This window comes from Stegostoma tigrinum, chromosome 3 (assembly GCF_030684315.1).
Source record: "Stegostoma tigrinum isolate sSteTig4 chromosome 3, sSteTig4.hap1, whole genome shotgun sequence".
NCBI classification, from domain to species: Eukaryota; Metazoa; Chordata; class Chondrichthyes; order Orectolobiformes; family Stegostomatidae; genus Stegostoma; species Stegostoma tigrinum.
In genome coordinates, this window is record NC_081356.1 from 17,756,996 (window position 1) to 17,770,195 (window position 13,200).

The following is a 13,200-nucleotide window of genomic DNA, read 5'->3' on the forward strand; positions in this document are numbered from 1 at the left end:
CGACTAGTTGCCATCTTGAAATTGTTCCGTTTACCCAATTCTCTCTGCTTGTCACTTTTCCACTCCTCTAACACCTTAGCTTTATTTTATTAATTAGTCTAACCTACAGTACTATGCCAGATGCCTTTGGAAATCTAAATTTATCACATCTTCTGGCTCTTCTTTATCTGTACTGTTTGTTAAGCCCTCAAAGAATTTTGTCAGGCATGATTTCCCCTTCGTGACACCACACTGACTCTGCTTGGTTATTTTATGTATTTCTAAATGCTTTGCTAAAACATCCCTTATTATAGACTTTAACATTTTCCCAATGACAGATGTTAAGATAACTGGGTTTCAATTACCTGTTCTTGTCCTTCCCCATTTTTTTGAATGTGTCCTACATTGCCAGTCTTCCACTGGCACCTTTCCTATCTCTGTAGCTATTTTCTTTAATATGCATCTCATCAGGTTCAGGGTACCCAGCAGCATTTATCAATTATACCATAAAATGGAGAAGAGTAAGTCAGCCATTAAGCCCATTGAATCTGCTCTGCCATTCAATGAGATGATGGCTAATCTGATAATCCTCAGCTTCACCTTCCTCCCTTTTCCTCATAACGCTCGATTCCCTTATGGATTGAAAATCCTTCTCTCTCAGCTTGAATGTATTTTATGACCCAGTGTCAACAGCCCTCTCCAGTAAAGAATTGCGAGGAGAGAAGAAATTCCTCCTTATCGCTGTCTTAAATGCGGTTTTTCTGAGATTATGCCCTTTGACCCTTGACTCTCCCACAGGGAAAACAGCCTTTCTGCATCGGCTGTATCAAGTCCCATAAGAGTCTTGTATGTTTCAATTAGGTTGCCTCTCATTCTTCTTTATTCCAATGAACACAGGCACTATCTACTTGACCTCTCCTCGTAAGACAGTCCCTCTTTATTTATCAGCCCAGTGAACCTTCTTTGGACTGCCTCTCAGCATCTTTCCTTAGATGTTCACAGTATACCAGGAGTTGTTTGCCAAGTGCCTTGAATAATTTTAGCAAAACCTCCCGAAATCGAAAAAGGCAGATTGATCTGCAGACAAGTACCTGCTGTTGATTGCAGTTGTGCATTGAGTTAACCTGTGTAATTAACATGGAGCTTTCAGTGAAATATATTTTGTAACTTTCTTTAGGCTTTAGGTTGCATCCTCTACCTTTTGTGCTTTAAGCAGCATCCATTTGAAGATGGTGCTAAGCTTGGAATAGTAAATGGAAAATACTCAATTCCTTTGAATGATACCAGATACACTGTTTTTCATGATCTTATTCGTAAGTATATTTTGCAAACTACGTTATTTCTCAGTTCAATGTTCTGGATTCATTTTGCAGATATATTACTGACTCGTCGACTCACAAATAAAAGTAAATTATTGTTTGGTTATTTTGCAGCAATGAACTTGGGTGTGGGAGTGCACAGAGTTAATCCTGTGGTGTGGATTCTTTAATTTGTAAAGTAGGTAGAATAATATGCGCTTTATTTTATGAATGACGCTCTTTAACTGTAGAAAACGTGATAAAATGGTATAAAATACATATAACAACAGTAGCATTACGTCTGTAATGTGTCATAAGGACGATGTGGACGAGAGTTAGATGGATAAACTTTGAGAGGGAATTCTGATACTTGCTGAGGAAGTAACTGAAGAGAGGTGCCATTAGAGGAGTGAAGAAAGGCTAGAGGCATAGAAAGAGTTCAGAGTGAAGTGTTGTAAAACTGGAGGTGGTTGTAGGTACAGGTGGAATTGAGGTCATTCAGGAAATGAAATTCAAGAATGAAAATGACAGCTCGGTGAAGAATGGTGCATAGGTTGTGACTGAACCCAAGACCCGCCGTGAAATAAGTTGGCACATGTATGAATGGTAGTGTTGACAACAGTTGAGCTGAGAAAGTGGCAGAGGCAGAAGCCAGGAGATGTGTAAAAGATGGACAAGATTTTGGAGGCCACAATATTAAGTGAAAGAAACCTGAAATAACTCCGGATGCTGTATATCAGGAACAAAAACAGAAGTTGCTGGAAAAGCTCAGCAGGTCTGGTAGCATCTGTGAAGAAAAAAAAATCAGAGTTAACGTTTCGGGTCTGGTGATCCTTCCTCAGAGCTGATGGTGGCTGGGAAAACGACAGTTTATATGCTGAAAATAGAGAGGGGGATGGGATTAGGAGTAAATGATAAGGTAAAGGATAGAGCCTGAAGAGAGAGATGAGCAGTTGGATAGACAAAGGAGTTTATAAAGATCTGGCTAGGAGGGTGAATAGCTGTAACGGGGACTGTTAGTGACAATATTAAGAAACTTGGGCAGGAAAGAGAGATTACCCTTTTTTGTAATTTATCTTGAAAATTTCTTTAGGGGTAGTGGTGACAGCGGTTTGAAAGGAGTTGTAACAGAACCTGAGGAGAGAGACTATTTTAGGTTTTATCTTGAGGTTGGAAGAAGAACTGGTGGCCAGCAGTTTTATGGGAATTGTGTCTAAGCTCGAGGAAGAAGCTTTATAGACAAAAAGAGCTTAAAGAATGTATGAGGAGCCAAACCAGTGGGCGATGCATAGTTATGGCTAATCTCACATTTCATTGCTTTAAAAGGAGGAATAAGGGAATCTCAACAGATTGTTCTTCGTTTTTAACTTGCAATAAGCTTGTGAACTGAGGACTGTTATAAAAATCTGGGTTCGAACTTTGTTTTATTACAGCTTGTCAAATTGGTGTGATGCTTCAACCAAATCGTACTTAAGTAGCAAGCTCTAGCTTAAGAGTGTTTTAATAAAATAAAACTTACTTTTTATTGTTTAAGGCACTACACTGCAAATTGTTTTTAAATCTTTCTTTAGATCTGTAAAATTTGTAGATGAAACATTCTTCTTGATACATACTATATTGCAATTAAGAATTTTCATGAACTGCTTCAGGAGAGAATAAAACTTTGTAGACTGTAGAACATAGCAAAAGGGATAGGCTATTTAAGCTCTTCAATCTGTTCCACCATTCGGTTAGGTCATAACTTATCTACAGCCAAAATCCAAATATCACTTGTTGGCTAGCAAGCAGGAGATTTTATATGTTTCGATTTTCAGATGGCTTGATAGTGTCCCACACCATGAGATGAGAGCCCGCGGTGGTGGAGGTGGGATATTAGCGTGGATAGAGATTGGTTAACTAATATAAGACAGAGTTAGGAGAAAGGAGCATTTTCAGGGTAGCACACTGTAACTATTTGAGTGTCACAGGGATCAGTGCTGGGGCTGTAATTATTTACAATTTATATTAATAATTTGGATGAGTAAAGTAAATGCACTATAGCTAAGTTTTCAGATGACCCAAAATACTGGAAGACAAGTGATGAGGATAACGCAGCGAGTCTGCAGTGAGATATGGACAAGTTAAAAGAATGGGCAAAAACTTGGCAGGTGGAAAATAACTTGGGGAAATGTGATGTGTTGTACTTTGACGGGAAGAATAGCGGAGTTGAATATTATTTTAATGGAGAAGGACTGCAGTTATCCACAGAACAAAGGGATTTGGGAATCCTTGTCCATGGATCACCAAAAGCTAGCATCCAAATTCAGCAGGTCATGGGGAAAACAAATGGATCGTTGACCTCTGTCAAAGGGAATGGACTGTAAAAGCAGGAAGCTTTTGCTAAACCTATTCAAGAGATTAATCAGACCAGAGCTGAAATACTGTGAATAATTTTGTGCCCTTTAGCACTGGCATTAGAGGCAGTCTAGAAATAATTAGGAAAGGTTTGGAGGGATATGGGTCAGGAGCAGGCAGGTAGGACTAGATTAGTTTAGGATTATGTTTGGAATGGACTGATTAGACTGAAGGGGCTGTTTCCATGCTGTATGACTCTGTGACTGATAGTAAGAGGGACTGTCTTATGAGACGAGGCCTAGTAGGTTGTGCTTATACTCTTTGGAATATAGAAGAATGAGATGTGACCTTATTGAAAAATGTAAGATTCTTAAGGTACTTGACAGATTAGATGTGGAAAGGTTGCCTTGTATTGAGGTTAGAGGAGGAGTATGGTGGAAGAATTGAACATGTACTTTGCATCAGTCTTCATGGTGGAAGAAACCATTAGCTTAGCAGGACTTCACAAAAGTCAGGGGGCAGAGGTGAGTGTAGTGACCATCACTAAGGCGAAGATGCTGGAGAAGCTGAAAGATCTGAAGTTGGATAAATCACTTGGACTGGATACATTATGCATCAGGATTCTAAAGGACATAGCTGAGGAGATGGAGGCATTGGTGGCGATCTTTCAGGAAGGATTGAAATCAGGGAAGGTCATAGAAAGGCTCTAGAATGCTAAGAGTATGGATAGCGAGGTCTTTTTCAGCATGGCAGTTGGTGACTAGTGGAGTTCTGCAGGGGACCATTATTATTCATGATATACATTCATCAAATTGTTTAGGAACTGAGGGCATTGTTGCTAAGTTTGCAAATGACACAAAGGTAGCTAGAGGGATACATGTTGCTGAAGAGGCAGGACACTGCAGAAGGATTTGGATATGCTATGAGATTAGGCAAAGAATTATCAGATGGAATACAATGTGGCAAAGTATGAGGTGTTATGCACTTTGGTAGAAAGAATGGAAGTATAGACTATTTTCTAAATGGCAAAGGTTTCACAACTCTGAAGCATAAAGGGACTCACGAATCTTCATTCAAGATTCTTTTAAGGGTAACATACAGGTTCGGTTGGCAGTTAGGAAGGCAAATGCTATGTTATTGAATTGAGAGGGCTGGAATACAAGAGCAGGGTTTGTCGTATTGAGTTTCTATCAGGTTCTGGTCAGAATTATCTCAATATTTGGAATATTGGGAGCAGTTTTGGGCCCTGAATCTCAGGGAGGAAGTGCTGGCATTGCAGCAGTTCAGAGGAGTTTGTAAAAATGATCCCCGGAATGAAAGTCTTGAAAAGAGCAGGTTAGGGCTCTGGATCTGTTTGATGGAGAGGATCTCATTGAAAATTATAGAATGCTAAGAGGCTTGGATAGAGTGCATGTTGAGAAGCTGTTTTTACTAGTACAAGAGATGACCTGAGTGCACAGCCTCAGAATGAAGAAACCACCCTTTAGAACTCAGATGAGGGATTTCTTCAGCCAGCAGATAATAAATCTGTGGAACTCGTTGCTCCAAAAGGCTGTGGAGGCCAAGTCATTGAGTGTTTTTAAGACAGGTTTTTGAGTAGTGAGGGGGTCATGAATTATGGGGAGAAGGTAGGGTAATGGATATGAGAAACATATCATCCATGATCAAATGACAGAACAGATTTATTGATCCAGATGACTCTAATTCTTCTCTTATGCCTTATGGCGTTAAGAACTTGAGCAACTGATACCGCAGCTATCAATGTTGGAGCAATTATTCAGCTGAATACGCAAGAGTTCAGGACACCATAATTAGAGATGTGCAGATATTTCAGAGTTTTGTTGGGTTGGAGGCAATTACACATCAGATAAGAATTTTAACAACAGTGCACTGCTTGTTCAGGAGCAAATATAGAGTCATACAGCACGGTAACAGACTCACAGTCTAATTTGTCCATGCTGACCAGACATCCCAATCTGATGTCGTCCCAATTTGCCAGCATTTGGCCCATATCCCTCAAAACCTTTAATATTCATATACCTATTCAGGTGCCTTTTTAAAGGTTGTAATTGTACCTGCCCCCACCGCTTCTTCAGGCAGCTTGCTGCATACCAGCACTACCCTATGTGTAAAGTTACCCCATATCCTTTTTAAATCTTTCCCCTCTCATCTAAACCTATTCCCTCTGGTTTTGAACTCACCCACTCTAGGAAAAAAGACCTTGGCTATTCACCCTCTCCATGCCCCTTGTCATTTTATAATCCTCTATAAGGTCACCCCTCAGTTTCTGATGCTCGAGGGCAAAAAGCCCCAGCCTCTTCAATCTGTCCCTGTAACTCAAACCCTCCAAACCCAGCGACAATCTTGTGTTCTTTTCTGCACCCTTTCAAGTTTAACAGTTTCTTTACTGTGGAAGGGTGACCAGAATTTGTATGCAGTATTCTAAAAGTTGCCTCATCAATATCCTGTACATCTGCAACATGATACCCCAACTTCTAAGTATGTCAGATGCTGCCTTCACCACCCTGTCTACCTGTGACTCCACTTTCAAGGAACTGATATTCTGCACCCCAGGTCTTTTTGTTCAGCAACACTCCCCAGGGCCCTACCATCAATCGTTTAAGTTCTGCCCTGGTTCTCCTTACCAAATGCAACACCTCACATTTATCTAAGTTAAACTCCATCAGCCACTCCTTGGCCTGTTGGCCCTTTGATCAAGGTCCCATTGTACTCAGTGATATTCTTCTTCACTGTCCACTGCACCACCTATTTTGGTGTCATTTGCAAACTTACTTATTACACCTCCTATGTTCACATCCAAATCATTTCTATAAGTGATGAAAAGTACCGATCCTTGGGGCACACCGCTGGTCATAGGCCTCCAGTCTGAAAAGGATCCCTGTACCACCATCCTCTGTCTCCTACCTTCAAGTCAATTTTGTATCCAGTTGGCCAGCTCCCTGCGAATCCCATGTGATCTAACCTTACTAACCAGTCTACCTTGTAAGACCTTGTCAAACACTTTGCTGAATTCACTGTTTGCACACAAACGTTTATAGTGGACAGTCAGCAAGAATGCTGATACTAGCAACAACTAAATAATGAACCCACGATTACTTGCAATTTATGGCCAATTAATCACAGTAACGTCGCAAGTTACCTGCTTAAAAACACTTGCACTCATTTTCTAATAAATAGATCATTTCACTGCCCCTTGTGGGCATCGCATCTGTCACAAGCATTTCCTTAACCAGGTTACTTTGCCAAACAAACAGATAAGTTTAGATTGCCACACTTCATTTGCGCACATGCTGCTTCATCACAGGGTTTTTGATTCTTCTTGTAATCCAAAGTTCCAACACTGTACTGATCTTAAAGCATCTTGAGCTAGATGTACCAGTAAATCAACACTAAAATAATTTAGGAGGCCACAAAAAATTTTGGATGTGTTAGGCATAACTTTTTCTTTTACAAACCTAGAATGTATAACTGAAATGTCCCTCTTTCAGAAATAAAGTAAGAATGCATTCATTTATGGGATATTTCCTTTGTGCGCCTATTATAGTATTGTGTTTTTAAATGTTGCATATTATATCTAGCACAAGATCCAACCATCGATCAATGAACATGGGAATTATGGGGAATGGAACTTGCTGAGAGTTTAGACTTGTGTTGCAGAGTTTCAGATGACCTCAGCTTTATAGACAGAATTGTATGAGAGACCAGGCAGGATTGTTGTAGAATAGTGGTTCAAGACGAAATGAAAGCATGCTTGGGTGTTTCAGGAGCAGCTGAGCTGAGGTAGCAACAAAGTCATTTGATCTTATAGAGGTGCGAATATGAGGTCCAAAGCTCGCCTGCAAAATGGATGATCTCTCAATCGCCTTGACTACATTTTGCTTACTTGGCTTGGTCTATTTGTAGCTCTTTGTAACGTTCTGCTTCCATCAACATAACTTGTGCTGATTGACTTTAATGCCATTTTGCAAACCGCATGCAGCTCTCAATTTCTTTGTTTCAATCTTGAATGTATGTAGTGAGAAACTGAGACTACAATACAGATCCTTTGGGATTGCCACTTTTCACCTTTCTGTCATTCGGAGAACAAACTGTTTAGTCCCACTTCAATCTTCTCTACTTCTTAGCCTGGTAGGGTTAGGCATAGTACCTCAATGGTTAGCACTATTGCCTCATGGTGCTGGGCACCAGGAATCGATTCCAGCCTTGGGTTACCGTATGGAGTTTGCACATTCTCTCCTTGTCTGCATTGATTTTGTCTGGGTGCTCCACTTTACTTCCACAGTCCAAAGATATGCAAGTTAGGTGGTTTGGCCATGCTAAAATGCCCATAGTGTCCAGGAATATGCAGGTTATGTGGATTAACCATGGGAAATGCTGGGGCACAGCAATGGGATAGGGTGGGATGCAGACTTAATGGGTGTATGGCCTGCTTCTGCACTGTAATGTATGCTGTAAGGTTATTTCCAATTCTGTGCACATTTTGTTCATAATGTCTTGTGCAAAGCCACAGTAAATGCATTTCAAGAGTCTGTTTAAAGAATATTCCTATCTACTTGTGATCTATATGGTAAAATCTTAGGTCACATATGCTATCCCTATTTCTCTTAGTTTTGGGTAAACCTCCTGCTATTCCAGGCAGGGAACTGGAGTCGTACAAATTGGCAGTATGTCTTGAACAAAGGGTAGGACTGCAATCAGGGACCTGCATGCATTCATTTTATAAAATACAAAAGAACTGAATGCTATTATGCTTATGCTATTATGCATAATGGTGGCTGAAGCAAATTGAAGTGCATGATGGTTACATTTTCATATTTTGGTGTGATATATTACTGTTAATCTGTGCTGATTAGGTATTCTAGGTATGCTCCTGATCTGGAAAACATAATCTCAGCTGATGCTTGAGTGCACTGTTGCTGGGGTAATGCCCTGTAAATGGTGCTGATCTTCAATTTTCTCTTTTTGTGTCAGTGCAAAAGAGCTCAATACACTTCTCAAATAAAAGCGACCAACACAGAGAAAACATTGACGGGGTGTTATCTCACTGCTGTTTTAGCACCTTACCAGGTGCAAGTTTGGCCTGTGCCAAATTAGGCTGGATCTAAAATTGCTCATGTTTGAGTAACACTGTGAAACAGTCCAAATATGGGTAGGGACTGTATAAATACAATTTTACTTATATTCATTTAAGCTGTGATTCCGAATTTGTTACAGAGATAGTAGGAAAAGCTGATGCTGGAGAATCCTGAGACAACAAGGTGTAGAGCTGGAGGAACACAGCAGGCCAAGCAGCATCAGAGGAGCAGGAAAGCTGACGTTTCGGGTCTAGTCCCTTCTTCAGAAATGGGAAGGGGAAGAGGATTCTGAAATAAATAGGGAGAAAGGGGGAGTGGATAGAAGATGGATAAAGGATAAGATAGGTGGAGAGCTAGCTAAGTGGAATCTGTGGAGGAAATTAGAGTGAATCCATGTGCAATGTTTTTGCCATATTTTTTAACTCACATTGACTGAAAGTAGTATGATGGTTTATATCTTTTACTGTTTTATTGCTATAGGTAATATGCTGAAGATAAACCCTGAAGAGCGATTGACTATTACAGAGGTTGTGAATCAACTGCAGGAGATCGCTGCTGCTAGGAATATTAATCTTAAATCCCCAATTACAGAGGTAATTCTCAAGTACAATGGGAGGTTTATCTTGCATTTAAAACAACATTCAAAAGGGAATTTGAATATAAATTAAAATCTCAACAGTTAAATACCAATGGGCTAATGCATTAAATTGCTTGATCCCCTGGTTTAAAATAATAAAGTCTGAAGCTGGATGAGCACAGCAGGCCAAGCAGCATCTCAGGAGCATCTGATGAAGGGTCTAGGCCCGAAAACTCAACTTTTGTGTTCCTGAGATGCTGCTTGGCCTGCTGTGTTCATCCAGCTTCACACTTTGTTATCTTGGATTCTCTAGCATCTGCAGTTCCCATTATCACTGATCCCCTGGTTTATTTATTTTTGCTAATTAAAAACAAAACATTTGAATACAGGAAAACAGTAACCATTGAACGTGCTGCAGGTCATGAAGTTGTTAAAGATGACACGGTTGGCACACGATTCTACTGACCAAAGGCTTTGCTAAGTTATTTTGCTGGATCATGTGTTTTAATAATCAGCCCATTAACAACCAGAGCAATGATTAAACCAAGCTGTTCACTCTATTACTCACAACATTCCTGAGTCTCTTCATTTGAGTCTGGTATTTTAGGGACAGAAAATATCAATTGATTTGTATATGTCTCGATCTGATTGCAATGGAGGAAATGTCACAAGGGTGCAGAGCTACATATTTGGTATTAACAATAAAAGAAGATTTTTTGATGTCTGCAAATAAGCTACTTATATCAGTGTTTGAATGCAATGTAGATCTTTCTTGAAGGTAAGACAATCTGATCATTATTTCATACCCTGTTGTGCTGATGGTCAGGTTTTGGTATTTATTTAGCTGTCTGCACTGGGCCTTTTGTAACAATTGTCACTTATGATGTATGATGTGTGATTTACGTATATTTTAATATAATCTATTTTAAAGTTGAACTTGCGGCATGTGGGTTTTGACCTGTGTTTATGAGAGTATTTGCCAGTACTTTTGGAACCATAGGTTTTTGAAATCAGTGTACAGGAGAGTAAGTTTCTGGGTGCTAATGGGAAGTTACTTGCATTGGAAGAGCAATGAGACAGAATAAACATTGAAGAGCATTAGTCTGCTGTCACTTAGAATAATTGGTGATTGATTTTTGTTTTGCTTAGGGAAAACTCCCTTAGGTTGGAAAGCTTTTGCTTTTGTTCTCTAAAGTCCTGCTGGAAATTGGATATATGAAACAATTTCTTCTCGAGAAAGGAGTTAGCTCAAAAAGTTAGGAAATAGGGTTACCTCAATGGGGTCTTTAGTTTGGAAGTTTAAGACCAGAAGTATTTGGTCAGAATCCTAAAGGATTGTTCAAAGCTCAACAGCTCTAACCACAGTTGTGTGAATACTCAAGGAAGAGGCTATTAAACTCTCAAGACCTGGAATTAAAAGCACCAATTAAATCAAACTTATAGAGATGATAAAGAGCAGAATTTTCTCCGTTATTTAATTACTGTAAAAGGATACTGTTGGGATAGAGAGAAATTGTATTTTAATTGTATGTTTAAAATTTTTAAAATGTAATTAGCATTGTTTATTTTATCTTTTCTTTTGCATTAAAAAAATCTTCTTTTATTGTTAATACCAAATCTGTAGCTTTGCACCCTTGTCTTTCAGTGAAAGATTACCTCATTAAATTAAAAGAAATCCATCAAGCCATATGTCAGTCCAAGATTTCATTTGCCTAATAATAACATTAGTTAGAATCATAACACTGATCTATTAAGGAATGAAACCAGTCTGGGAGAGCCATTATGACCCAGTAAGATTGTTACCTGGCCGTACAGCCACATTGACCCTGTCTGGGGAGAATTTTGTTACCTAGACTGTCCTATTGTCTGCCTGAAGGAGGTCTTATTAGGCAAGCACTGTGGGCTGAATATGGGGAGGTGATAGAGATAAGAAGAGGGTCTTCCCCAAGGAAATAAATCTAGACACTTTCCTTTACAGTTCTTTCCTTTCGTGTTGTCTTTTTTTGTTGTGCCTGTTAAGGTTTTGAGGACAGAATAGCCAATCGCAGAAACGAAATTAGACGTTTTGTTAAGTTTAGGTTCTACCAGGGCCATTTAGTTCTTGACCATAATGCAGAATTAGTTCAAATATATACAAAGGAGCTGAATTTCTGAGCTAAGACTGACTGTCCTTGATATCAAGGCTGCATATGACCAATAGGATCAAAGAACCATGGCATAATTGGAGTCAGTGGGAATCCATTGCAATTCTCTACCGGTGGAAATCATACCTGGCTCAAAAGAAATTGGTTGTAATTGTTAGAGTTCAGTCATCTTGGCTCTAGGACACTGCGAAGCAGGTCTGCAGGGTAGTGTTCTAGGGCCAACCATCTTCAGCTTCTTCATCAAAGACCTTCCCTCTGTCATAAAGTCAGAATTAGGGATGTTCGCTGATGATTGCACCATGTTCAGCAACATTCATGACTCCTCGGATACTGAAGCGGTCCAAGTCCAAACGTAGCAGGACGATATTCTTTCTTGGCATGTTTAAACAATAGTTTAAAGTTCTTTATTGTGCTCAAAATAAATGTTGAAAATTATTGACAAACAGTTAATAATATGTATGGTTTTCTAAATGTTTTGTCAATGGCTGTTTTACAGTCATCATGTTGACTTCTTGTTTTTGATATGTTCATTGTTTTAAAGTACTTCCGTTATTATCTCTGTTATTTGGATTACTTTTGTTGTTGACTGCATCAGTTCAGCTGGCTTTAACATTCAATTCTAGATATGCATGCACAATATAAAATGGTAGATAGCAATGTTTACATAGTTTGGAATGCCACAACAGTCTGAAGATGTTGAATGTTTGATGGTATTAATTTTCTTCGTTCTTAATCTAAACTTAGATAGTGCTTGCGTACGCATTGATAATGGATTGTCAGGTGCAGCACAGTGGAAGTATTTCTCACAGACTCACTGATTTACTTTTTTTTATCTCCCACTCAACTGTTGAGGGGAAAAGAATCAATTTTATGTTGAAACTGTAGGCTTGTCTATGTCACCAAGTAAAGAAGTAGAATGAATATTTACAATGTGCTTTGGTGTGCATGTCATGTAGAAAATGTGTTGTTCTAAGTCATTGCTAGTTGGGTCAAGTACAAAACGAGCTGACCTTATTGCTTCATTTCCAGAATGCTAATGTGATGGAATTGTTTTGAATTTCTGAATGTGGCAGGTATACTTGCTAGGAGAAATAAGCGCATTTTGGCCTTTCAGAACACATATGCTGAATCACAGCTTTGTGCAATTATTAATTTATTAATTCTACAGAAAACCTTGAAACGAAACCATTTCCATGTCCCAGAGTACAGAATTGTGTCCGTGCTCCACTTATATGAAATCAGTCTCACTTCATGCACTGATGTGTTTTCTGTCCCAATTTAAATGAGTCAATTTGCATACATTAGTCAAAAAGTATGTAATTCTTGCAATTTTTTTTATTGTAAATTGTTGTAAAGTAAGAAATTTTGGATTTTTGAAAATACACTTACTTAAAGGGACTGGTACAAAATTATTGAAGTTTGTCTTATTGTCATGTTGTTACTTGCTCGCACTATCAAAATAGGAATTATTTTATAGGCTAGTATGTTGGATAAAAAGGAAGGTGTTAAACTTTATAGTGTAACTGCCTGTGATTTTTTAAAACTTATTTTACCATTTGTGATATAATTATGAAAGTCATGTGCTTATCTTCAAACTAATCAGCTTTAATGCCAAGCCGGCATGGTGTAGTCAGCTGCATACACTGATGATGTTGGGCCTAAAGCCAAATTGGATATCTTGCTGGCTGTGCTTGTAAGTGCCGGCAGCTGAGTATTGAGATGGAACTAACAGCAATGCATTGTTTGTTCTGATGAGAATCTTCTTGCTTCTG

General features: G+C 39.0%; 1 protein-coding gene across 5 annotated transcripts in view; it reads left to right on the forward strand.

The window, feature by feature from the left end:
* The window catches only part of gak (cyclin G associated kinase), a 118,279-nt gene that overhangs the window by 48,377 nt on the left and 56,702 nt on the right, over positions 1-13,200 (forward strand). For all 5 annotated transcript variants that reach the window (XM_048526970.2, XM_059643646.1, XM_059643647.1 and 2 more), the window contains 2 exons: positions 1,157-1,292; positions 9,188-9,300. In XM_048526970.2, coding sequence (XP_048382927.1) covers positions 1,157-1,292; positions 9,188-9,300 — 249 coding nt within the window. The remainder of the gene's footprint in view (positions 1-1,156; positions 1,293-9,187; positions 9,301-13,200) is intronic.